Raw genomic sequence first — 25,450 nt, forward strand, 5'->3', positions numbered from 1 at the left:
AGGGTGATAGATTAAAGTTCTTCACAAGAGTTAGAAAATGTCTGATCTCTGTCTAAGAATAAAAGTCAATCTAAGTCACATAAGAGTCAGATCATAATTAACTAAACTGGCAAACTACATCATTATAAGTGGTAAGTTCAGCAAAAACAAACAAACAGACCGATTAGTACTGTGAAAGCTGCATTTCTAAAACATCACACACTTAAACTGTGTTGAGCTGTTACCCTTAGTCTAAAAGAGGCTGGCTAAGCCTACCTTTATATTTTTGACTGTAACTTTGGGATACATTACACTATTATCAAGTTATTTGTCAGCTTTTCAGTAATACTAGTCAGCACATATTTGTAATATTCAATATAAAAAAAACAGCCTGTAAATGCATAAAACTCAAAATCGGAAATTCATATTTATTTTTAACAAAAAAAAAGAAACAAAAGTGTATGGAACAAAATAATTTGAATTAATAATACTAATAATCAACCACTTTATGATCGTAGAAGTTACTGGAAGCTTTTAATGTGTAATTGCCCAGGTGTGTGACCATTTCTCTTATCTCTGTCAGCAGTTCCTTTATGCTTTTTCTGCTATTTAGCTGTATAGAGCCACATCATACACTTGACATTTCACAAGTGTCTGGCCTCATCATTGCTGCCCTTGAAATTCATCTGTAATATTTGAGCACCCATCTAGAGGAAAATCTTGTTTTTATAAAGTCAGATGTCTAAGTTTTCAAAAGTTGTGCTGGAATTTGCTAGTCAAGTTTAAACCTGTTAGCGTTATGTCGACATTCACACTTTCAAAATCAAAACACAGCGATGTGGGAGGGTGTCTAAAGCTAAATCCCTGCTTTGGATCTGCTGGATTGTGTATTAAATCCTCTGATTGGCTACCAAGCGATGATAAACAACAACAACAAATAAAAAGTAGAAAAAATAGCTGCTGAAGACTGATCTGTACACACTAATCTAATACACCAGCAATACAGGCAACTCTGCAGATATAGTGTTGATCTGTCCTCGGACTTCAGAGTGATATAACACACACACACACACGCACACACACACACACACACACACACACACACACACACACACGATACCACATGTGGCATATTCTCTGTTTTGAGGATATCTTAAATGGTTGTCAAGTTGTTTTAGGGTGCAACAGGTAAAACTGGAGCTCTAGCAGTTAGCAGGTGAAGTGCAATAAAATTGGAGCAATCTGTTTACTCTAACTAAATAATCAAACTTTGGACACTGCATGTCTAGGCTAAATGACTATTTGGGATAAAGGGAAAGTTGTGTAAATTTATGTTTTCTGTTGAACTATCACTTTAACTCAGCCTTTCTGTATGTCCTCCTCTCTCCTTTCCTTGTTAGTATCCCCTCAGCGCAGCCTGACTCGGCTCACCTCACTGAAGGGGCTGGGCATGGCCGAGTCCATGTCCACACTGATGAAGGAGTCCTCCCCATCTGCTGACAGGTTGGAATTGTCTGCAGAGGGAGCGTATGGGATGACCAAGTTGACACCTTCCTTCTTTTTCTTTGCTTCTACATCATCCTCCTTTTTTCTCTGCAGAGAGATAGAAACATTTTTTCTCTAATCTCTGAAGGCCTATACCTGCATATAAAAGCACAATGGAATTTGGGATGAAAACAAATGCTTTCTTAAACCATCTCAAGGGGAGAGTTACCTTCTCTGCATATTTCTCTCTCTTCCTCTTGCGGTCCTTCACCTTGCTGCTCTCTTCCTGCTGCCTCTTCTCTTCCTGCCTTAAGCGCACTGTCCATAAACACAAACATGTCACCCAAAAGCCAGAAGCAGAAAGAACCCCTGCTTGGGAGGTCAGTCACGGCCAAACCTAATCCTCAATAAAACAGTTAGACTCAGCAGGACCCTATAAACACATGCTATTAAAGACAATAACAGCAGTGTAAAGTGGGCTGACTAGCGCAATGAGCTGAAGCTTTAAGGGAGCCCTTTTGTGACTGAGTGTGTTATTTTCTTCGGACAGTGTGCTATTTCTTAGAAGGCTGAGGTCAAAATGTGCGCTAAACAAATTAATTGAGAACAAGCCTTTTGCAGGAGCCACATGGCTTTTCATGCAACTCTTCTCACAGAGTCCTTGAAAATATCAACTCACGTTTTTTCTCCAGCTCCTCATCATCCAGGAGAAGACTGACCACTTCTTTGGGCTTGAGGGTATCGGGTTTGAAGTTTCCACCTGAGATCACCATCCTCTGAATCTGAGACACAGAAGACAGAAGAGTATAGTGAATAGTTTCATTAATAACTGTATAACAATAGTGTAATTTCAGTGTAATTAGAGTTTCCACTAGCAAATTGTGTCGGTCATGGTGCACGGTAATAATTCAGTTTACCAGACAAATGTTTAAAGTGTTGGTCATTTCTGTTAACTTCACGCAAAAACTTCCTTGTGTTACTACTTATCATTCAACTCTATCTAAGGTTTTGCAGCATCTTCACACGTGCTCAAGGTTTATCCTAAAAACTTCCTCCTCTTCTCCTCAATCACTCCTAAAGTCTGTTTGAAACCAGGACAACACAGCTCTAACTGTGAGACAATTCAGTTCACAATTCTGTGCTTTATTGCAATGAATAACATTTTTATTGACCATCAGATCAGTATAAACATGCCACTCATAAATGATATGATTAAGTACAAAGTCTCTGAGCATATCTGTTAGCTGTTTGAACGTGTACATACAGGCTAGCTTTCTGTGACTTTAATTTCCTATGTTAGCCTAGCTGTTGCTTTAAAGACTCATATTTAACATTATTTCCTTTTGAAATACATCCCTACATTCATGACAAAAGATGCATTTTTGAAGTCAGGGGAATGCAGAGTTTAGGCTCCTTGAATTTGAGCGAGGCTCTGCCATCCGTTAAACGGTGGAATTCCAGTGGGCAGCCTCTTTCCCAGAACAGCAGAGGGCCAGCACCACAGGATTATATTTATTTAAAACTTTATAGATGATTTTCATTAATTTTGTTTACCAGACATTGTGTCCAACTGGATTTTTTTTAAAGGTTTTACTAGTTAAATACTGGAATTTACCAGCCAACAGAAACTCGGAAATGACACTGAGTACATTATACATTGAAATACACTGAATTACATTATTCCAACATCATACAAAGGCAGCACCAGACAATGCAAAAAATTATGACATATTGGTAGATAGGGGTATCTGTCTGATATAATATAAAGGTGGTATCATAAAAATGCAAAAAGTACCTTTACAAAATACTGGCAAATAAGAGAATGCACCTAAATGTTATTAAGGAATGCATTAAAATGATCTATCAGGGGAAAAAAAACAATATAATTTGAGCTTTTTGCATGGGAATGTACCTCACTCTTCTCTTTGGCCCTCTGCAAGATGCGCTCCTCAATAGTGCCCTTACATATGAGGCGGTAGACAGTGACCTGTTTGGTTTGGCCCAGCCTGTGAGCTCTGTCCATGGCCTGCTGATCCACTGTAGGGTTCCAGTCACTGTCATAGAAAATCACCTGCAAGGACACACAGGAATAAATTTACTCAAAACGTCACATCCTCTGACAAACCACCTCACAGACGCACTGCTTATATAAACTTCCTTTCCTTAGGCCACAGTTTACTATTGTTCTACCATGGGAAAAATAGGAAGTATGTTGAAAAGTGTAAACCATGTAAAAGTTGAGGCAAGCCAACAAATCTTGAAATTCTAAAAGTTGAGCTGATGTTACCAATTTTTAAACAAATATGAGGATAGTGTATTCTAAGTATGGCTTGGTGATATCCAACTTCATCCACAAACGTTTGGTGTTTGTTCAAACTTTTGTTGCAGCTGATGAGTTGTAACTAAAGGCTCTTGATCAAGCAACTCATTTGTCATCGATTATGCTGTAAAGAGCAGCGCTTTCACACAGCCTCACCGTGTCTGCAGCAGTTAAGTTTATGCCAAGGCCACCCGCTCTTGTGCTGAGGAGGAAGACAAAAATATCCGTCCTGCAAGCCAAGGAAGAGAGAAAAAGTGAGACAGAGAAAACAAAGAAGAGACAGACCGTGCCCGTGTCCGGCCTGCCAGGATTTACAGCAAGAGACATTTCAATATACCACACACCCTCCTCCAAAATGGAAAGCAGACCCCACAGAGTCCACCAATACAGAGATAATGCAAACCAGAGCCTTAGAGAGGGAGGTCAAGGGAGGGGGGATGAAAAAAATAGAAAGGGAAATAGAAGAAAGTATAGAGAAAGTAAGAATCAAAGAGAAAGAGAGAAAGAAGAAAAAGACAGAACAAGAATGAGAATGAGAGAAAGACAAAATACAGATAAAGAGAGAAAAGTATGAGAAACAGAGGGATTAGAAAATACAGAGAAAAAGAAAAAATGAAAATGAGAAAGAGGTCAAGAGAAAGCAAATAAAGAAAATGAGAGAATGAGAACTAACAACAGAGAAACAGAGAGAAAGGGAAAGAAAAGAAAGAGAGAGAAACTGAGAGAAGCAAGAAAAAAGTTTGTGTGTGAGAGAGCAGGAATCATAAAGAAAATGAAACAGATAAGAAAGAATGAAAGAAAAAGAAGAAAGAAAGAGATTAAATGAAAAAGAGGGATAGTAAGGAAGGGAGAGAAATCATGAGAAAACCAGAGAGAGATAAAAGAAAAGTGTGGGTGTGAGAGAGAATAAGAGGGAGACAATGAGAGACAGAGAGAGAGAACCAAAACCGAAATTCCTCTCGGGCTGAAGGCAGCATCAGGGAAGAGGGTTTTAGACATTTGAAAAACAAGGTCCAATTAGTCTAAACAGAGACAGACGCTAACATCTGCAACCTAGTCTGTGCTGTTGGACAGATCAGAAACTTGAGCTTCTTGTCCTGTCCCACGCTCCCTTCCCCCAACTCCGCTTTGACTGACAGCTCACCGGCTCTGGAAGTCTGCCACCATGTCCCGACGTTCTGAGATCTTGGATGAACCGTCCAGTCGCATGTAGGTGTGCTTCCTGTACACCATGTACTCCTTAAGAACAGTGAGATAATGATGGAAAAGTTCACACACTAAATAAAGCATATTGGACACATACAGAACATATCATAGATAAGTAACATTAGTCAGTCATGCATAAAATAATAAAAAGCTTGTTTTAGGCCTCACAAAAGTCCTCCTTCACACTACAGCTGGCAGCATAAGTCTCATTAGCACCATAAGCCCATTTTCCTAGCTGAAAGAATTCCAAATGAATCCCCAACCAGTCGTGAACAGTGACCTCCCACCCTCCCACGCCACCCAGAGTGAAGCCTCCACTCCATCAGGCCTGGGGCTCCTCTGGCCTCCCTTGCAAAAGCACATCTGGACTATGTGAAATGTGCATTAGCACTCTTGTTGACATTAACGTCCTTTGATCAGGTCTCCAGCTCCGGCCAAAATGACACTGAGGCAAAAAACCCAACCCCCTTTGCAATTCAACTCATGAGGTGCCGATGGGACTGAAAATGTTCTACATCACTGAGAGTCCACCTCCTGGCCAGCAGAGCGGCGCCAAACATAACATGATTTAACTCTTCGGAATTCTGCCCAAAACACATTTGGAACTGACTCGAATGGGACTCGAGTAAAGTAATAAATAAGTAAAATCTGAGAAGTCCACTAAGTACAATTGGAGTCAAGGACTCTCCATGGACAGCATCATAAGTCAAAATCAAGAACGCGGAACAGGACCAGAACTATAAAATGTCCTTCAATTTCCTTTTTTTCATGTGTATTATAGGATGCTGGAGTATTCAGCATATTGTGCAAAAGTCAGAGACCACCCTCCATTTATTTAGTGTCCAGTCAAAATGGCAATTATCGATACTGACCTTGTTAAACCAATTTGATATCGGCTAAATGTGTCAGATACATATCCGATTCAGTCTCAACAGAAAATTCTGCCAGCACCAGTTTGTCGTTGACCGCAGCGGTAGAATAAACCAGATGTTGATTTTTTGGGAGCCATGGACATCAAGTTCATTGTTGAGTTCCAGATGGGCTCAGTATTGTACAATAAAAATAAGAGAGTACAGAGCATCTTCCTGCTTTTTTCCACCTTACATAAACAACAGTCACTGATAAAACTCTTCTCTAATAATCATCCATTTAATTAAGAGCTGGTCACCAGGGCAATGTTTGCGAGGCTTCATGTCGCCATCAGCCACGAAACGCTATGAGATGTGGAGTGACTGTTGTTTTTTCAATGCAAACATGTGAACGCAGCATTGGTGTTCACTTCTAATGTATTATGCCAAAATGTTGTAAACATCTGAAACACTGTTTTCATTAATAGAGCAGAAAGCTCATACAAAAATGGAAAAGTCAGCAGAAAATATGTGAAAAACAGGAGTTCAAAATGATTAAAAGATACAGAAAGATTTGGATTCCTAACAACCAAGCAAGACCCGCTAGAGAATTTAGAACTGTCCCCATCAGATAAACAGCACTTGAAGCTTTTATCTTTGAGATAGAGAGGAGAAAATGCAACCAGTTTCTAAGACTGAACTTTGGAGCTGTGGTAAAATATTCCTGCAGAGTTCTTTGAAAAACTGAAAGAAAGACTCCTGAAAAGAATGGAAGCTGTAATAAAGGACACACTAAATACTGAAAATATAGGGTGATTAAAAGATTAATCTGATTTCAAAGCGCCATATTTTTACAACCGTGAGGCGCCTAGGAACCAATCACATACCAACTAAAAGAGGGGGTCACAGAGTTTCTGACTGTCACCGGGAAGATGGCTCCCTTCAGTCTGCGAGGAGATGGCAACTCCTGAGCAGAAAGCGTTTTGCATTCTCCACATTAATAAGAGTGAATCTGTCATAACTGTGCAACGTGGTTTTCGTCGGCAGTGAACCTCCAACAGCTCAGAGCGTTCGTCGTTGGTTCCACAACACTGGATGATCTCCGAAATCACATTGAAAGAGCCGTGAGAACAGTGACACCCGACATGCTCAATCCAGTATGGGATCAATTAGACTATCGTGTTGATTTTGTCTATTACAGATGGAGGAGGTTCATATTGAGCACTTGTAAAATTACCTAATAAACTTTATGCTCATTTAAACCATTTACAATTTACTGCATTGTTCTTTAATGATTTATAAGTGAAATAAATCATTTTTTTCAGATGAACCTTTTGGAATCACCCTGTATTCATATTATATTTAGTTGTTGACACTTCTGTGAAATTCCCACCCCCTAAAAAACCTACGTAACTCCACTTTTTTGATGATTTTTATTTTTCTACATAATTTGAGCACTGCAGTTGTTTAACAAGTTTAACATTGTGTCAAAATGTCAAGATAAATGGACAAATGGTAATAGTCTAAAACTACATAGAAAAAAATCTCAATACATTAACTGACATTAAAAGTAAAGAAGGCTGTTGCCTTCTCCTGTAAAGTTACCGTTTTGGAGCGACAATGTATTTTCTGCTTTCTTTCCTTATGCTAAAAAATAAATAACTCGTACTTAATATCTGTTTTGACTGGATACTTAATAAATAAAGGGTGGTCTCTAAATTTTGCAGTGCTTTAAATCCCAAAAAGGTAGTCAGAGATCTGACTGCTGTTACACAGATGAGTGATAGTGACATCAGTGCCCACTCCCAAACTTAACTACTGCTGATATCATGCCAAACTAGGCAGTGTCAAAGTGGAAAAAAACAACAACAAAAACAAAGAAGCTAATGGCAAAGATTACAATCAGCGGGTCTTTTCCCCAGAGATAATATAGGGACCTGAAATTGACTGCAGCTGGGCCTTTTAAACACAGGCCAAGCCAATTGAATCGTGGAAAACTGGTCAAGCCATGACTTCATTCACCAAACACACTGCAGACTTCTCCATTTGTCTCAGCCCTAAAAAAAAAAACTCTCCACACTCTCACCATTGTGCCCACTGGCCATGAACTGGAGTTTATCACTGCACTTATTATAACCAAGTGATATACTATAATCTTAACTGAGTGATTAGTAGAAAAACGGGGGAAAAGAAATACAAATTCCCACGTCAGGGCTAATGGTCAATCAAAATCATGGGGTGCTGTCCTGCTTTTTCCCATGATTAACCTTTCCCATGGATCAACTACTCTACAAACAGAGGAAGCAAAGCATGAGTAACCACCTGGGAAGCTTCTTTCAACCTTCAAAGATGTCTAGAAGAAAAAGAACTTTAACCAAAAGGATAGGAAGGAATTCTCATAGAAGTGCTTACAAACTACAAATGGTATTATGCATAAAAGTCAGCGAGAAAGAACAATGGGTGTATGAGACTAAAGGCTGCTTCTGTTGGGAACGTGAATGAAAGGTCTAGTTTCAGGTCTGGTTTAAAGCTCAATAGGATAAAAAACAATTGACCCTTTCTGGCTTCTTTTTTTCTCTTTTTAAGTCTGTCTCTCTCCCACCACATGCATGTGTTTTGTGCCAGGTTTTCAATCCCTCTTTTCCTTTCTCATCATTTTCTGAGTAATTACAGCAAAAACTACTGAAGGCCACACGATGGAAAATGACTATGGGCCATTCAATACAAGACAAATCCATTTAAGAGTTTGATGGGAATTCATTACTGCTATCCACAAAACAACTGTGCCATCATTCCAGAGACTAAGAGAAGCTTTTTGGTGCGCTCACCTCTAGCAGGTCAATCATGCGGGTCATCTGAGAGTAAATGAGCACACGATGGCCCTGAGACTTCAGTCGAGTCAGCAGCAGGTCCAGAGTGTGAAGCTTGCCGCTGTCCGTGATAAGACTCTCTTTGTCTGAAACAAAAAAGAACAAAGAAAACTTGGAATCGAAAAACAATCTATATCAAGAACATCTGTACTGCACTCTGTGATCCCACCAGGCCATGACTAACCATGACAAAAAAAGTACATCAAACAGCTCTATTACATCATCCTACATTAGGCTAAATATCAGGGTTAGGAAAGCTAATCTAAGACAAGATTGTGAAGAGGATTTATAGGATTAGATCAATAATTCAAGTTACATTCGTGACCAAGGTCAAGTCAGAACATCTGACTTTGCTTCCTCTGTTTGAATCAGGTGCACATTGATTACAAAAGCTTCTTTTGATTGCATGAACACGGACGAACAAACAACGCAAAAGAAGAGAGGTGAACCTTCCACAGTGGCCTCACTCAACCCCCTGACCCTCAAACATCAGATGTGACTGGGTAGGTGACCTTTCTGGTCATGGGTCTGTGGAAGTCACGACAGAACAGAGACAGAGCAAGCCTCTGGGGGGGGGGTATGGCGGTCCCCAGAGAGAGAACCTGTGACATGGCTAGTCCCGTCCAGCACAGAGATACAATACAGCAGCAGTGCCCACTGGCCATGCTAATGTGAACCAAGGATGAACCCTGACCCATCACCTCATAACCCAGAAAAGGCCAAAAAAGGTCATTTTCTCAAGGTGCTAAAGAGAAACTAAAAGCTATGATGGGGCCATTAGCCAGAGACTTTTACATCACACCACACACTTAAAACTAGCATCCCCACACAAGGGCTTGACCTATTGTTAGATCAATCACTTCTATTGCAACAACACAATAATTAAATTATACAAGAAATAAAACAACAAATATAAATAAACTATATATAAATACTACTATAAACAAAATAAAAACATGTTAAATGCATCCCAACTCTGGGAAACTCTGTCTGTCTGAGTTAGAACATTTACATTTCTTTGTAAAGTTACTGACTTGATTTTCTGTTGTTTTTGAGTTTTCACATCAAGTTATCATTACGGTTGGTTATAATAACTTTTAGCCCTATAAAATCAAACAGAACTTTCTTATTGGTTGGACCCAAACACAATATTTTTTCCCCATTCAGAATGGCTTTATTAGTATGACTGTATGAACTACAATACTGCCAAAGCAAAAAATGCAAGAACAACTAACCATATTAAATACTATAATTACAATAATAACATTATTAATTAAAATCATTAGAATTATAAATATAGGGTGGGGGTATGTTACCCACTGTCTCTCAGGCAATGACATGTTTTAGCAGCAAGGGGGCAGTGTAAATAGTTCAATCTAAGTATGAAATGTGAAATTATCCCTGGCAGATATTATAAGTTATCTTAACTTTTAGCCCCTTAAAATTGTAAATCGGCCACAAAATGTTCATACAATTGGACCGTAGGAGGTACTTTTTAAAATACAAACCTGTTGTTTTCAAGTTCAGGAAATATGGCATCAGGTTTCACAGTTGGCAACTAAAATGAATCTAAAATCTTAATAGAAAAAGTAAAATTATATGAGCTGATATATGGTTTTGAAGCGCTTGAAATTGCAATAACCAGTAATTAGTCACTAAATCGGTTGGGCTCTAAGAGTCAAACCACAAGCCTGTGGTAAAGTCTTCTATCCAGGTACTGTGATCAATTTTCTAGCATCATCTAGTGCATTTATGAAGTGTTGCTCCATTGTCGTGGCCGAGGCAGGCCTATAGTGCTGGGTCAGAATTAAAGAATCTGTCAAAAGAAAAATTAGGCAGACCAAAATCTGTTTTTTGAAGATCATACATGTATTTGAAGAGTCCATCAATCACTGTTGATCTGCAGTCTTTGTTCCTGCTTTGAACCCAGTGTGGTTTGATGAGAACAGACCCATGTCAAACACTCCTCCATCAAAGAGCCCTAATCTAATGGGTCTGGTGTCAGGGGACAAGGAAAGGCACAGGGTTGCCAGACCCTGTTTTACTAAGCTCCACAGGAAGGGAGAGGTAGATGTGGGCTGTGGGTTGATGCTGCCTTCACGGCTTTGTGCTACAGTGCCATCTTCAAGCAAACCCCAAACACCACAGGGCATTTGGAAAGAGACTGCTTTCCACAGCAGAGACTGGTCCAAGTGCTTCATGGAAACACACTACACAAAGTACCAAAATTGTCTTAATTTTGCATCTCTGAAGAGATGTGTTATTACTACATAATCTGATTTGAATATACTCCGTGATTTTCTGCCAGAGGATTTATTAAGCAGAAACGTAAAAGGAAAATAGAACAAAGGCAAAATGCATCTTAATGTCAGCCAAAAATGAAACAGTCAAAGTGTCAATCCATTTACAGGGAAATTATTCTGTAAAATGCACAGACCACAGTTCAATGGAAGCACCAGAGTCCAAAAAGGGAGGAGCCCAAAGGTAGCCAATGTTGTCCCGCACAGCCATTGCCATGGTTACAGTTATCAAGCCCAGGCACCTGCTGGTGGCTTTCCCTCCCCCACCCCTGAGGACCCTTTCCAAACCCCTCACAACGTAATCCAATCCCCACTGGCCAGCACTGGGGTCTGACCCCAGGGTGACCTCATTTAAAAAAAAAAGCCACAGAGCCCTGGTCGGGCCAATTAACCCCAATGCCTGCCACGTAAATGCTTTTGCGCTGCTTGCTAATTTCATTAAAGTGATCTCGGTGGTCTCACTGCTCCTTTGGCGAGGGGACCGATTGGAGAGCAGCACTGGCCGCTACTCTCTGGCCCTCGCTGCCATGAGATCATCTCGTTTGTTTACGAAGGCCGAGCTGAGCGGATAGCAACACCAACAACATGGGCACAGGGCCATAGTCGGAGTCTGTGATTAATGGAGGTAAAAGCCAGTTAACAAGGCCTTTCAGAGATCTACTACTGAGAAGCTAAAAAAAGAAATCATGAAACTTTTAACCTAGTGAGACTTTGAAGTGGGAAAATAATAATCATCACACGCACCACATTGAGCACTGCCCCCTATGGGTGGCCTTACTCCAAGTAAACACCAAACATCCAAATAAATAGTGAACACATATGACTAAAACCACAAAGAACAAATTCAACTTGAACTCATTCATCTGAAGTTCTAAAGTCAATTTTCAGTTACTTACACAAAACCAACATTAACAAAACAGCAAAAATGCCTGTCTATACTGTTAGCTGGCGTAATGATAGAGTATAACCATCTGGAAACATTTAGAACAAAACGATATCCTCTGGAGAAAACGTGACTGGTTTAAAAACACTGAAAACTGACCTTGCCTTGCCAATGATAACTACCAATTTTGGGGGATAAACGGAATGGCTCTAAGAGAGAGCTCTGCACCAGGGGTTGGGGGGGGATGTCAAGCTTCAAACTATTAGACAGGTGGGACGTTCTGCTCACAAGTCACATGACCAGGCCTAAGAGGTGAAAGGGCAAGGACGGGTCAGGTCATGGGACAAGACTGATACAGCTCGGGGTTTAGTGGGCTTGAATTTGATGACGTCAAGCTGGGGCTTAAGAGGGTGGGACGCAAGACCAGTGAGTTATGGAAGTTGTCATTAAGCCGTTACACATGTATGACAAACAGTTTGGCTGGTCTAGAGATGGCAAGAGGTAAACAAGACCACAGTTTCTCCTCACAGTACAGCTAAGCATGCAAAACAGAGTAAAGAGCTCCCCCTATAGGTCATAAACGAATTAGGAAAGTCAACACTCAAGCACAGTGGGGAACTTGTACAGCTGAGACATATGCCAATCTATAGACTAAAACTATACATGGAATAGGTGTAATAGTCCTCTGGACAGTCCTGTATGAACTGGTCTGAAGAAACACCTCCAGACCTGAATCCTGTTGAATTCTGGCCTTTCTTCTTAATCAAGATGGCACGACCAAGGTTTGGATCACAAACAATTACGTAGCCGCCAATGTTTGGGCCAAAAATCAAAAAAGGCCAAGAATATTTCCGCCCATTTTGCTGGAGCGCAGGGATTCTTTGAAGGAACAGGAAGGGAAAGCAGAGTTTCCCACAGGCTGTCTACAAGCTAAGACCAATTGCCGCTCCTCCTTCATCTCAACAACAGTGTGCAGCAGTGGAGTTCCAATAAAGGAAAAACAAAAAGTCACTGTGCCAGAGCTATTGTGAGAAAAGACCTTCATGCTACATTGCCCTGCCCTCTAATTAGCAAGTGTCACACAAAATCTACATCGGCAACATATTATTATAGCCAGTCTGTTTACAAAACACCCTGTAGGCAGCTTCACCACGTCAAAGATTCACCTCAAAATACGATTCTAGATAAAGTCATGCTGGAGCAAAAAGTTCACAGTGAAAAATACTAAACGTAGCCACATTCTGCAAAGTGGCTCAGCGGTGAACACAATGCACTTCACATATTTTGACTTAACGAGTCAACCAGCGAAACAAAGTCACACCACCCAATGTGCGTGTCTCGCTTGTGCTTTGATTATTTGAAATACTTCTGTAGCTTAGCTAATATGTTGATATTGCTGATTAGCCTGCATCACAAAGGGTATTCAAGCCCTCTTCCACCATCTTCAGAGGTATGGGCTCATAGGTTCCGCCAGCTAGATTGTGGGAGTAGGCAATCGCACTGCCACAGGACTTCAATGAGCCTGGCTCTATGTTGTGTCATTTCCTTCCTTGGGTACAGTATGACTCTGAGAAAATGGGAAAGGAGTGAGCTGAAACACCTTGAGTCTGTGAATGAGTGTTCGCACTCTCTCACACACATACACGCTCACACACAGCGCTTACCTAACAATGTGCTGAAACAATGTCCAATAGTCGAACTTCCTTGCTTTGTCCCCCCTCCCAACGTCTCAAGAGCTCACGGGCCTCCATCTCACAAACTCTGCTCCCAGCAGTTACACTGGCCTTGCATGTATGTGTGCAGCAATGTTTCAACTGGGCCAGTGCTCCTGGAATACCCCTGCCCTGCACGTTACTTCACTTCATCCACTTCAATGCAGAGAGGGCTTGTTAATTAGCTGATTAATTGGATCTGCAGGGAAGACCCCAAAATATGCAGGGCAGGACCAGGCTTGGGAACCACTTGCCTAAGAAAACAGAACTCTCCCTAGCTTTTCTGCTATCGCTCCCACTTTTGACAGCCGTACAGTGCTAACGTGTAACAAATGGCGGTGTGTTAAGCCAAATGGTGACAGTGACGAAGAGGTACAACAGGCCCAGGCCCTGACCCTAGACCAGCCAGGGCCGGTGGCTACCGTGACCTGTGCGACTCTCCCACGGGTATCCCTCCCTCCCCGGGCCGCTCAGGGGGCCCGAGCTGGCAGCCTCTCCAGCTCCTTCTGCTGCGTTTCCTCCGGCTCACACGCACAATGGCCTCTGGGACGCAGCTGCACCGAGGGGCCTCTCAGCCCAGCCTATCGCATGAGGCCAGCCAATGAAGGTTCGGGTTAAGAGACGAGCCGGAGGTCAGCTGAGAGTCTGAAGGTAGGGGTGTTTCTGGGGGTGTTGCCTTTTTACGGAGCCACCACAGCCCTTACCAAGATTTGTGTGGTGCTTTTAGGAGATATGCGCTTCCTTTTGAGACGCTTAAAATCAAAATGAACAAACTGTGAGAAAGTTTCTTGTCTTAAATAAAACAGTCAACGCAAGAACAATGGTCGGATACGGAGAAATGAAATACCACTCGGGCAAATGACTTAGTGCTGTTGGCCAGTAGTTTTATACTCAAATACACATTAACACACCCACATAGTACTAGGTGAAAGTTTTAGACACTTGAGAAAACTAGCAATAAAAACCTGTTCATCTAGGCGGTAAGCATTTATTTACACAGAAAAACACTAATATTAATAGTTACAAATGTCAAATTATTTGCTTACCCATTTCCAAACCTCTCCTCATGGCAGGCTGTATTAATTGTAGTTATCATCCCACACCTGATTAATCAACGCTTCATTATATTAAATGAGGTGAGCTTGTGACATCTGAGGTCTTCAAACTAGCTCATGCTTTTTACAAAATAGAAAGTTCTTATTACTTTTTACTGTATTTATTTTTTATGCATCCATTTTCATGATAAGGTCTTTTTATTCACAAAAACATTATTCCCAAGATAAATGGTTTTAAACAATGCTTAAGTGCCTAAGACTTTTGCACAGCACAGTACACCTACATAAACACATTAGGGTTCAACTAGCAATTATTTCTGTAATGGTTTAGCCTATCAAGCAAACGACTAACTGAACCATTATGCCTTCTGCTATTGCCATTTTCTATAACCTTGCATATGTCACATCAAGTCTGACATGTGGCCCCTTCCATTGTACCATGAAACAATAGAAGCCATATCACCCTTCACACTTCCTATGATGTACTGCAATCTTTCAGTATATAAACATTAGAGTGTCCTTCATTTTCATGCAAACGCATAGACTTTTCTTCACAATCAACATAATCAATGACTTGTCATCACAGTCAATTTCCACAGCCCTGATATACACATCACCACATGCATACCTGGTATCCTGATGAAGGACCAGCCATGTCTGGGCTGGAGGGCCATCATGCCCCCAGGGCTCTCAGGGTGAAAGGAGTGGGAGCGGGCAGCCCAGGCATGGGCCAGCTCTGGTGAGCCATACAGAAAGCACTGCTTAGCAGCCAAGCTCCCGCCATCCCGGACCTGCCGCCACTCATACTCGGCACTCCGATCCGGACAGCATCGCTCAATAGGAACTGCTGTCACCTAGGAAACAAAGGGAAAAAAAAACAGCAGAGTTGTTAAAATGGCTTGTGCCTATTTTGGGTGTTGACATTTGATCATGAGATGCATCATAAAGGCACCATACATCATGCAGGGATGCATTCTTTGGCTGAAATCTAATCCCAGCTTTGCCATGTGTCACCTGCAGTTAGGAGTCTTTAGGAACCGCACCTTATAGGGGAGATACTGGACACGAGAGCTCACTGCTTTCTCTTCTTTGTAGAGTGTCATTAATGATTAAGTCAGGTATCCACTAGCACAGTAAAGTGGAGAATAATTAGTGATAATGCCTTTAGACATGCTGATTGACTAGATACCAATGCTTTGCATACATCCCTCTGGAGGAACAGACTAATGAGACAAAGGCTGGAAACAACAGACAACTGTACTATCTTGAATAAAAAATAAATATATAAATAAATTAAAGTGAAATAGGAAAATCATCACCTGAAGTCTCTTCTAAAAGTTACTGCTGTATAACTGTTACCTACAGGCCTATAGGTCTTTTTAAGTTGTTCTTTTCCTATTGGTGATCAACACTGGACAAGCTGCATGGAAGAGAGTAGAATTTCCCACCGTAACACATCCACACGCACACACATACCCCTGTGTTTCCGATATTTCGGCCGAACCCCGCGGCTCTGACAGGAAAGCGTGGCAGAGGTCTCTAGTGCTAACAGCGCTAACAGGCCTTCGGGTAACAGATGACCATTTCCTGTAGTGATTCACGCCACCCTCACTCCCCTCCATTCTCTCTTTCTTTTCTCCTTCACATCTCTCTCTCGCTCTCTCTTTCAGCTCTTGCCGAGGGTTTTATGGCTTGCTGACAAGCGGATGATATTATCTTCCTTTCATTCTTATCACTGCTGAAAAACAGCTCAGCTTGGCCGGGCTTCTGGCTTTGGCGCGGACAGCTGACCAATGGGAGAATGTACACGCAGATGTGGCCTTAAAAGCCAATAAGGTCAAGAGCCCCTTGTGAACAAAGAGAGAAAAAAGTGCTAATCTATCTTATCACTTTCCCACAGTGCCCATATGCCCCTGGCGCCTGCGGGCTGGTGCCAACACCGTGCCAACTCCCACGGACACGCAGCAGAGTCATGAGGCCAGGCAGGCACAAACACAAGTTTTTCATCATACTTAAACAAACGTATGTGTTATCCTGAAAAGTGTGCTAAGCTGCAAAGTTTCACATTGACACTGAACGCTAATGCATGACGCAAATGTGTTACGATGACTAATTTTGGAGTGAATGCTTTGGCCATTTAAAAAGACTTATAATGATGCCTAATGCTGTAACTGTTTTGAATGGTGCACTGCAGAAATGCTCCAAGTTAGATTTTATCTAAATTTACTCAGAAACCGGTCAATGCAATTAGTGACATTTAATCTAATTTTATCCAGATACAAATCTCTGATCAAAATCTCCAGAAAATATATTAATTACTCAACCTTTCTCCAACTAAAGTCACTTTAGAAGCCCTAAATGCAGTTTATTCTGGGATGCATGTGCTTTACTGATTACGCTCCAGTCCGTCTGTGAGTTTAGAGAGGTAGCTCTCACAGACTGCTCTTGTTTCACAGTGGTGGGCTTGCGTTGTTTACTTGTACTGCAGCGAGGTCAGACCCAGCTGAGCAGCTCCTCTGTGAGGGACTCCGGGTGGATAAATAAACCACTCCTGCAGTCAGGGCAAGCCACTGCTTTTGAGGTTTTATTTTAGATGGACAGTTTGTTTCTGATGCCGCAGGAGATCGCTCTCAGGGGTTGGCCACCAGCGTGCTCTTCTATGCGTTTCAGAATCTGCGCTGCCGTGAAGTCCTGGTCCATGGGCCTGTCTCACGACGCAGGACACAAACTAATGCTTAGTTTGATCTAATCCAGTGCATGTTAAGTTCAGGGAACCCTTTTGCTCCTTTTCGGGTCTCTTCTTTTTTTCCCTTCATGACTGTTGTCACGTAAATCATGTGAAAATTAGAGCTTTTCAGAAGAGAAAGGAAATCATTCCACATAAATATCAAGAAAATAAAGCAATTATTCCAATAAGCACCAACTCAATGGCAGTGGTAACAGTATTGCTTTTTTTCCATTATGAATGCTTTACTTTTTATATTTACATAGTACAATTTCTTTTTCCTTCTTTGAAAAATTACCCACAACACCTTCATGTTTCACGTTTGCAGCTGTTTGTCATGTTTTCATGTGCATAAGTAGGAGGGTTAATAACAGCTTGAGTATCTAAACCTAGGTTAACAGAGAAAGTTGTTAATCAGTGTCATAAAACAAATCAACCATGGTTGGATTTGTTAGGTTTTGTGAAGCTGAAACTTTGGAACCCTGTCCAAGTTTAATGTGCTTCATGAGACAGGCCCCTGGAGTGCCCCAATGCCCTGTACTTTTTATTGTTTTCTCCACACCTGCTTCAATTCAGGCAGAGTTTGTTAACTAGCCGATCAGTCAGATCAGGTGTATTTGATCAGAGACAAACACTACAATATGCAGGCCAGAGCTGAAATCCACTGTTCTAGACTGGTATAGCCACTAAACACAGGAAATGTATACTAACTGACCTCCATGGTCAACTTACAAGTTTAGTTGATTTGACAATAAGTTAACACATCCTCTACAGAGAACACTTAAATACGAAAGTTTTTCTAGATCATATTTTAGTGCACAATGTCAGTTTATTCGCTTTGGCTGTCCTATCTGGTCTGTGTTTCTACTTACCGGAAGTTAACATACTGGAAAAAACAAAACAAAACTTTTGCACAGGTAACATTTTATGTTTTACTGAATTTTTTTGTACTAGGTTACATTCAGCAAATAATCAGTAATTGTGCATTAAAACGTGTATCTGTGCATCAGAGGTTTGTTCTTTGTAGGGGATGTGTTCACTTTTTTCATTCAGAAAAACAACACCACGTCATGTGACCAGGGGTGTCCAAAGTTTTGTAACTGTGTAGTTGGACCTGACTAAATTGATAAAACTTCCTGCAAATTATAATATGATCCCCACTTCATGCTGCTATAAAGACTGTGTGTGTGTGTGTGTGTGGGTGGGTGTGTGAGAGAGTGAGTGAGTGAGTGAGTGAGTGAGTGAATGAATGAATGTCAAATCCACATCTTATTGCATTGCACTGAAAACCTTCAGGATACCTACAGTGGAAACACCAAGTCTGTGCATCAATTCATAATGTATACAAACCACCTATTAGATGATACCTCCAGGTTTTGATTGCAAAATGGGCGGGTATCCAAATTATCTTCATTGTAAACCCTTTAGAAGTAGGATCAAGGTGCCTGTACTGATCCACTCAGACCAGCGCAACACACACTAACACACCACCACCACCACATCAGTGTCACTGCAGTGCTGAAAATGATCCACCACCCAAATAGTACCTGCTCTGTGAGGGTCCATGGGGGTCCTGACCACTGAAGAAGAGGGTAAAAGGGGGCTAACATAGTATGCAGAGAAACAGATGGACTACAGTCTGTAATTGTAGAACTACAATGTGCACCTATATAGTAAGTGGAGCTGATAAAATGGACAATAAGTGTAGAAACAAGGAGGTGGTCATAATGTTATGCCTGATTGGTTTTACAGCTATATAACAAAGTAAAATGCAATATCAGCAGCACATAGCAGAAGGAGAATGGTTACTTGATAAGTTTAGATTATAAAATACTTAAATTTAGAGGAAGGGTCATACTGCTCCTTGAGGTAGAGAAAAGAAGGGCTGTGTTTTAATTAATCCATTTTAGTTGAGGTGTAATATCAGTGCAACGCAACACAAATAAAAACTTCACTGCTCACCGACACATGGTTGTTACTTGGGAGTGTTCGATATAACGGGAAGCGTTTTAAATATAATGGGAGAGTCACTGTGCTTGCTGTTACTACAAGGTGTTAGAAGCAGAATGACTATTGGCCAAGCACATTTCCATGAACTAGGAACTTGTCTTGATGGAAGTGGTGCATACATAAACGGACTACACAGAAAACAAAGAGTAAACAAACAATACAAATAAATAGAAAATACGTATGCGCACCCTTACCCTGGGTGTAGCTGTGAGTATGAACTTGGGCGGCTGGCTGGGTTGGCAGGGTCTGAGGGAGGAGGTGGTGGAAGAGCGCCTACTGTAGACAATTACGTCTGCGTGTGTGAAGAGCCATGGATGCTGAGCTGTGAAAACCAGGTCCTGAAGAAAATCAAAGCTCAGATTAACATGACAAATCACATCTTCAGTCACTTCATAACATATTGTCAGTGGGAGTGTATCTGATCTGATGCCTGTGTGCGAGAGAGAGATAAGGAGAATTTGTATTGTCACTGTAAACAAGAGTAAATGGTTACACAGCACCCCCTAGTGTCACCTCTCAACATTGCAGCCAGCCCTTAATTGAATTCAAAACTATATTTTCCACAAACGCATGCCTCATCTCTGCTTACAACACCCTCAGAGACACTGCAGACCACCAGACACTTACAATGACTCATACGAAGCCAAAAGACCAACATAAGACTGAGTTTCCATGAAGAATGCACAAAAGTGGCTGTCATAAACAAGGCTGTGTTCCTCACTGAGTGCTGACTGAGAAGGTGTGAGAGAAAAGTGCTGAGAGCAGAAGGGAAGGAGAGAGAAAGAGAGAGAGAGAGAGAGAGAGAGAGAGAGAGCGCAAAAGAGAGAGGGGAAAGAGAGAAAAAGAGAAACAGAATAAGAAAGAGGGGGAAAGAGAGACAGAGAACATGTGAAAGAGTAAGAGACAGAGTCAGTGAGAAATAACATGAGAGAAGGACAGTCAGAAAGAGTGAAAAGAAAGAAATGAATGAAAGAATTAATAAAACAAAGAGAAAGAAAATACAAAGAGTCAGTTAGAGAAGGTGGGAGAGAGAGCGAGTAAGACAGAAAGTGTCTCAGACAGTGAGAGACAGAGAAAGGAAAAGAAACAAAGAGAAGAGATGGAGAGAGAGTCTGAGAAAGAGACTATGCAAGAGATGGAGACAGCAAACGAGAGACAGACTCAGACAGTGTGAGACAGTAAGAGATGGAAAGAGAGAAAGAGAGAACCCCAAAGAAAGAGACAGCGAGGGCGAGCAAGAGAGAGTGTGAGATAGAAAGAGTCAGAAACAGCGTGAGAGAAAGTGAGAAAGAGAGAGAGAGAGAAAGAGAGAGAGAGAGATTGACACAGTGCACAAGAGAAAGAGAGGATGAAGAAAGAGACAAAGAGTGCATGAGAGAAAGAGAGAGAGAGACAGAAAGAGAGAGAGAGTCAGCAGGAGTGGTCGTGTCTGGAGACCTGCTGTCTGGGCTGCGTTCCCAACCACAAGCAGAGAGGGAAGATACGTCTGGAAACTCTCACCAAGACGAACATGGTTGGAAAATGCGGCGGCGGAGAGGCACGAGCATCCAGATCGCAAAAATTCTCACTTTCCGAGAGCGCTAAAACACCCTTGTAGCTACATAATCAAAGAAATAATCAGAAATTATCAGAAATCATATCAAAAAGGGAGCACATCCTACACTTTTCTTGTATTCTACTTTTCCTCTGAGGTTCACTTATGGAGCCTGTGTGGGTTTAACAGTCATAATTCATTTTTCCAGCCACTTTTTTTATCCCCTACAAATAAACATGTCGTAATGCCTTTAACACTGATATACGCCAGCTTTGGTTTTCCATGATATGGGCCCTTTACGTTAATAAAAAAGGAAAAACAAAATCAATGCTAATATGATGGAGTGCCTCAACAACACCAATGCCTTGGCTCTGAATGCCCTTTCGCTCCTAGATGTTGAAGTTTTGATTGTATCTACAAATCTCTCTGCACCAATCAGGCCTCGGAGACACAAGGAACCAACACCATTAATTTGGCCTCAAGTAAGCAAGAAAAGCTTCCAACACAAGTATAAAGCACATAGTTTACAGCACCCAGATTTCCGTACTCGTACATCAGAACCCAGACAGGACTGTGCTCTGTACTCTTCCTTTAGCAGAGGCCATGGCACATCAGTTTTCTGAATAAATACAGAAAACTGAGATGGGTTTTTGCTCCAACCTGGAACACACAAAGGGACTTGACGGGAGGTTTGGAAAGCTAAGTGTGGGGCAGCTGCTTCCTCTTTCATCCGGAGCAGAGCCAGCAGCTGAGGGTCAAAGTTCCTCAGGCTTTGAGCTTGGGCTGTGCTGCCTGTAAATCATTATCTCAATATTAGCCTTGACAACACTGACAGCAAATGAGGCTTCAAAGAAAGAGCAAAAATGTTTTATTATGTGGTGTGAGCATCCTGATCAATTTCGGACATTCCAGATTAGTGTTCAGCACAGGTTTTCATAAATCAAGGCATTTACATAATCCAAAAAATGCAGATAGTGTTGGTCAAACTAAGAAAATCCAGTCTTTGGCCAAGAAGGGAACACACAAAGTGTTTTTTAGGGCTGCCCCAAAGATCAATTCTGTCTGGCTAACAACATTTGTTTGTTTTAAGAACAAAATTATAGTTGAAACTGTAGATGTTTGGCTCATGGATGCTAAAACCAACCAAATTTAGGTCTGAAATTCAGTACTGAATGACAGAATTTTTGATACTAAGTCAGTTCCATGAAAGCACTGAGCCCTATTTAGGACTGTAAGCAAATTTTGATACAGCAATATATCATGATAAGTTTGGAGCCCCAATGCATAAATATAGTGAAATCTTTTTAATTTGTGGCATTTACAAGATGCAACACATGGCAAATGTGCACAGAGTGAAGTTTTTAAATTAGTTTATCTTCTGCTGTTGTGTGCATGAATTAAGTGAGTATCCATTACTAACTGTTAGTTTGAAGTTGTAGTGAGTTATTAGCTTGTAGCACTGTTAAAAACTAAATGGATGAGGATACTGTGCTTGGTGTGTGATCTGCGGCATGTTTTATTTATTTATTTATTTTATTTATTTATTTTTTGTTCAGAGGTATTTATTCATTATTCTTGTATTTTTTTTTTTTTTAGACGAAAACAAAGGTAAATGGAAATAAAAATGCCATGGCACTCCCTTACATTACTTTTTATTCATTATTAATTTAGTTTTCAAACAAATTTTAAAGTGAACATTGACCAAAAAAATCTGTTGCAAATCTGGTGAAGTTCCTAACAATACCCAGCCCTAAAACTTGAATATAGTTCAAGAGGCGTACCACTACCTCAGCAAAACGAAAGCTTCCCTTTAAGGTGTAAATTACATTATCCAACAATATTCTTTATTTACAATATTTTTATTTGCAATAAAATATTTTTTCCAGTATTGTTCGTATTGAACAGCCCTACTCTGAGCGTGGTGGTGTAGGCCAGTGGAAGCTTGGCGCAAGCCTGTAGGGAGGGTAAAGTTAATGTTTACTGTGGTGTCAGATTCCTGTCCATGCCCCAGTGGAGCTGGGAGACGCCGTGCAGTGCAAAAGGGCGAGGAGGAGCAGAGTAGGATTACGCTTCTGTCAGCACCTGAGGACCGGAGCTTTCCCCTGCCATCAGCTTTCCACCATCCCAATACACAACTGCAACACACAGCAAGCCTTCCTCCTGCTCCAGCAGCTCCGCTACAGAGCGTCAGGATGCTGGGGACTTCAGAACTGGATTAATTTACTTGACTTCTCAACCTCTACTCTGCCATCTCTGTTCTATTCCACCACAGTTCTCTTAAAGGAATAGTTTGGTCAAAAATCTGATTTACACTATTTTTTCCTTAGTTCAAAAACAGCCAAACAACAGCAGTGCAGTAGATATATGAGGCTAATGTTGCTAACAAGTAAAAGAACACTATTAGCATTGTGCAAACTGTCTAAATCATCACAAACTTGCCTAAAATCCATTAAACTTGTTAAATAATCTCAAAAATACTTGCTTATGTGTTTTCTGAAACTATGACAATATTACATCTATAAAAAGGGACAAAAAGCACAGATGTAAATTAAGGCAGGGGATGATTTGGAGTTGCACAATGCTAATTGGTAAGGTATAAGTGTCTTTGGCCCAACCTACATCTCCGAACTAGGGTCTCTGGATTCTGGACCTAGGTTTTGTGAAGTTCACCAGACTGCTGAATTTGATCATGTCATATCATGCTGCATGGCTGCAAGCAAAAAGGCTAATGAGATGACTTGACGACTCACTTCTTTGGTTGATATGACACCAAATTCTACACATTCGCACACAAGTTATGCCTTACTTCAAAAGTTTTTAATTAATTAATTTTTTTGGATTGGATTAGAGATACAGATTGGGCATATTACTTGTTAGCTACATTAGCCTAGTATCTCCAGTACAAAAATAAGAAGCAAATTTCAGACACAAAATATTTCTTAGCTGCTCAATTACATATACAGGGGAAGACTGTATAAGTTTGATTTCTTATCAAACTAGTCCTTTAAGCAGCAATTTCTTTTAATTTAAAATGAGTAAAAATGGAGCGATGAGAGGCTTTCAGTGCATACAAAGTGAAAAATGAGTTCTAGCAGCTAATGACTGATGAGGACCACTCAGTCCCACTCTGTGAAATAACCCAATGAGGGAGCAGATCAGCTCTCACACTCAGCCTCAAACAGCTCTGCTCACACACACAGAGCTCAACACAAACAGTGTCCTGTTTCCAGTGCAGCACAGCTGACTATTCTCCTAACCAAGAAGACAGTGAGCATTTTGGAAAAAGTCAAATCCCTTTTTGTTGTTATTCATAGAAAAGAGGCTTGTGGAATTTTAATTAGATAACTAAACATTTACATTTGAGCTGTACTAAAGGTTTCACAACAATATCGCAGTGATATGGTAGGGATTTGGATCAAAAGCACAGTACATTAGCAGCGTTCTTCTTCAGAGAGAATTCATCAGTGGAAAACTTAACAACCTGCAGGTAAGAAAATGTGTTATGTCAACAACAAATGATGACAGATCGTCTTCACCAGCTGGCGCATGTGCCAGGAGCCACAGTGAAGCAGAACCTATTGACCTTAATAGATAACAGAAAGCAGTAGTGTGCAAATAAGTGCTTTAACAAACTGCAAAAGGTTTCATTATGGCCATCCTGACCCACCTTAGATGTCCCATATGTAACACTGTGTAGACCCAATGAAGCAGAACTTAGTGCATTGCTGGGGATGCACCAATATAGGAATTATAGGTTTGATGCTAATATATGATTTTTTATGTACATATCTGCTGATGCCTATACATATACATTTGTAAAATGTTGAAATTGTGACTAGATTCTCTGGATCAGCATTACAGAGAAATATAACAGCTATTTATAGAGGGTTACAAATGTAGCAAAATGAAGAAAATGCAGACATTTTAATATTGTAACCTCATGCTCGGACACTTTTACAATAACACAAAGTGCAGTCCTTGTGAGAGTGGGGTGAACCTGTGGCCCCATGACACCCAGAGTGACTCACCCGCAGGACAGTGCTGCTGTGCGTGTTGGGGAATGACGTTGGCCTGTCTGGCCACAGGACAAAGTCTCTGTTAGAAAGGCAGTGACCTCCAGAGCTCCACTCAGCCTTCCTCTCACAAACCTCTGCTTCAGCCCACAGCCGCTGATGATGGAGTCGATGGGCAGATTTAAAGGAGAGGTAAAGTGCTAGCCATCTGAACAGAGCAGAGAGGACAGGAGTATTTTAGGAACTGCATGATTGTAGTATCCCATACCTGGATGTTGTATGTTTATAAAAAGAATTGATTCTTATGCTTCTACTACTTTCGCATTTGACTGAAAATCAGTCTACTAACTACACTTATTTCTTCAGATGGGATTTACTGCAAAACATTCTTGCAGCTTACTTACAACATAGAGACTATATGGGCTCTGAACTTAACAACATATTTTTACCTTTATTGTTTACACACCACAGTTGGCTCAACATTGAAGGCTAAACAGGAGCATCAATTCA

General features: G+C 41.0%; 1 protein-coding gene across 2 annotated transcripts in view; it reads right to left on the minus strand.

Annotated features, from left to right (window-relative positions):
* Window positions 1-25,450, minus strand: part of ino80 (INO80 complex ATPase subunit) — a 51,156-nt gene that overhangs the window by 6,768 nt on the left and 18,938 nt on the right. For both annotated transcript variants that reach the window (XM_036581970.1, XM_036581972.1), the window contains exons 25-34: window positions 24,956-25,148; window positions 19,588-19,731; window positions 15,287-15,512; window positions 8,667-8,794; window positions 4,929-5,023; window positions 3,941-4,013; window positions 3,377-3,535; window positions 2,144-2,246; window positions 1,694-1,782; window positions 1,411-1,572 (exon numbers count right to left, since the gene is read on the minus strand). In XM_036581970.1, coding sequence (XP_036437863.1) covers window positions 1,411-1,572; window positions 1,694-1,782; window positions 2,144-2,246; window positions 3,377-3,535; window positions 3,941-4,013; window positions 4,929-5,023; window positions 8,667-8,794; window positions 15,287-15,512; window positions 19,588-19,731; window positions 24,956-25,148 — 1,372 coding nt within the window. The remainder of the gene's footprint in view (window positions 1-1,410; window positions 1,573-1,693; window positions 1,783-2,143; window positions 2,247-3,376; window positions 3,536-3,940; window positions 4,014-4,928; window positions 5,024-8,666; window positions 8,795-15,286; window positions 15,513-19,587; window positions 19,732-24,955; window positions 25,149-25,450) is intronic.

This window comes from Colossoma macropomum, unplaced genomic scaffold, assembly GCF_904425465.1.
Source record: "Colossoma macropomum unplaced genomic scaffold, Colossoma_macropomum, whole genome shotgun sequence".
Classification (NCBI taxonomy): Eukaryota; Metazoa; Chordata; class Actinopteri; order Characiformes; family Serrasalmidae; genus Colossoma; species Colossoma macropomum.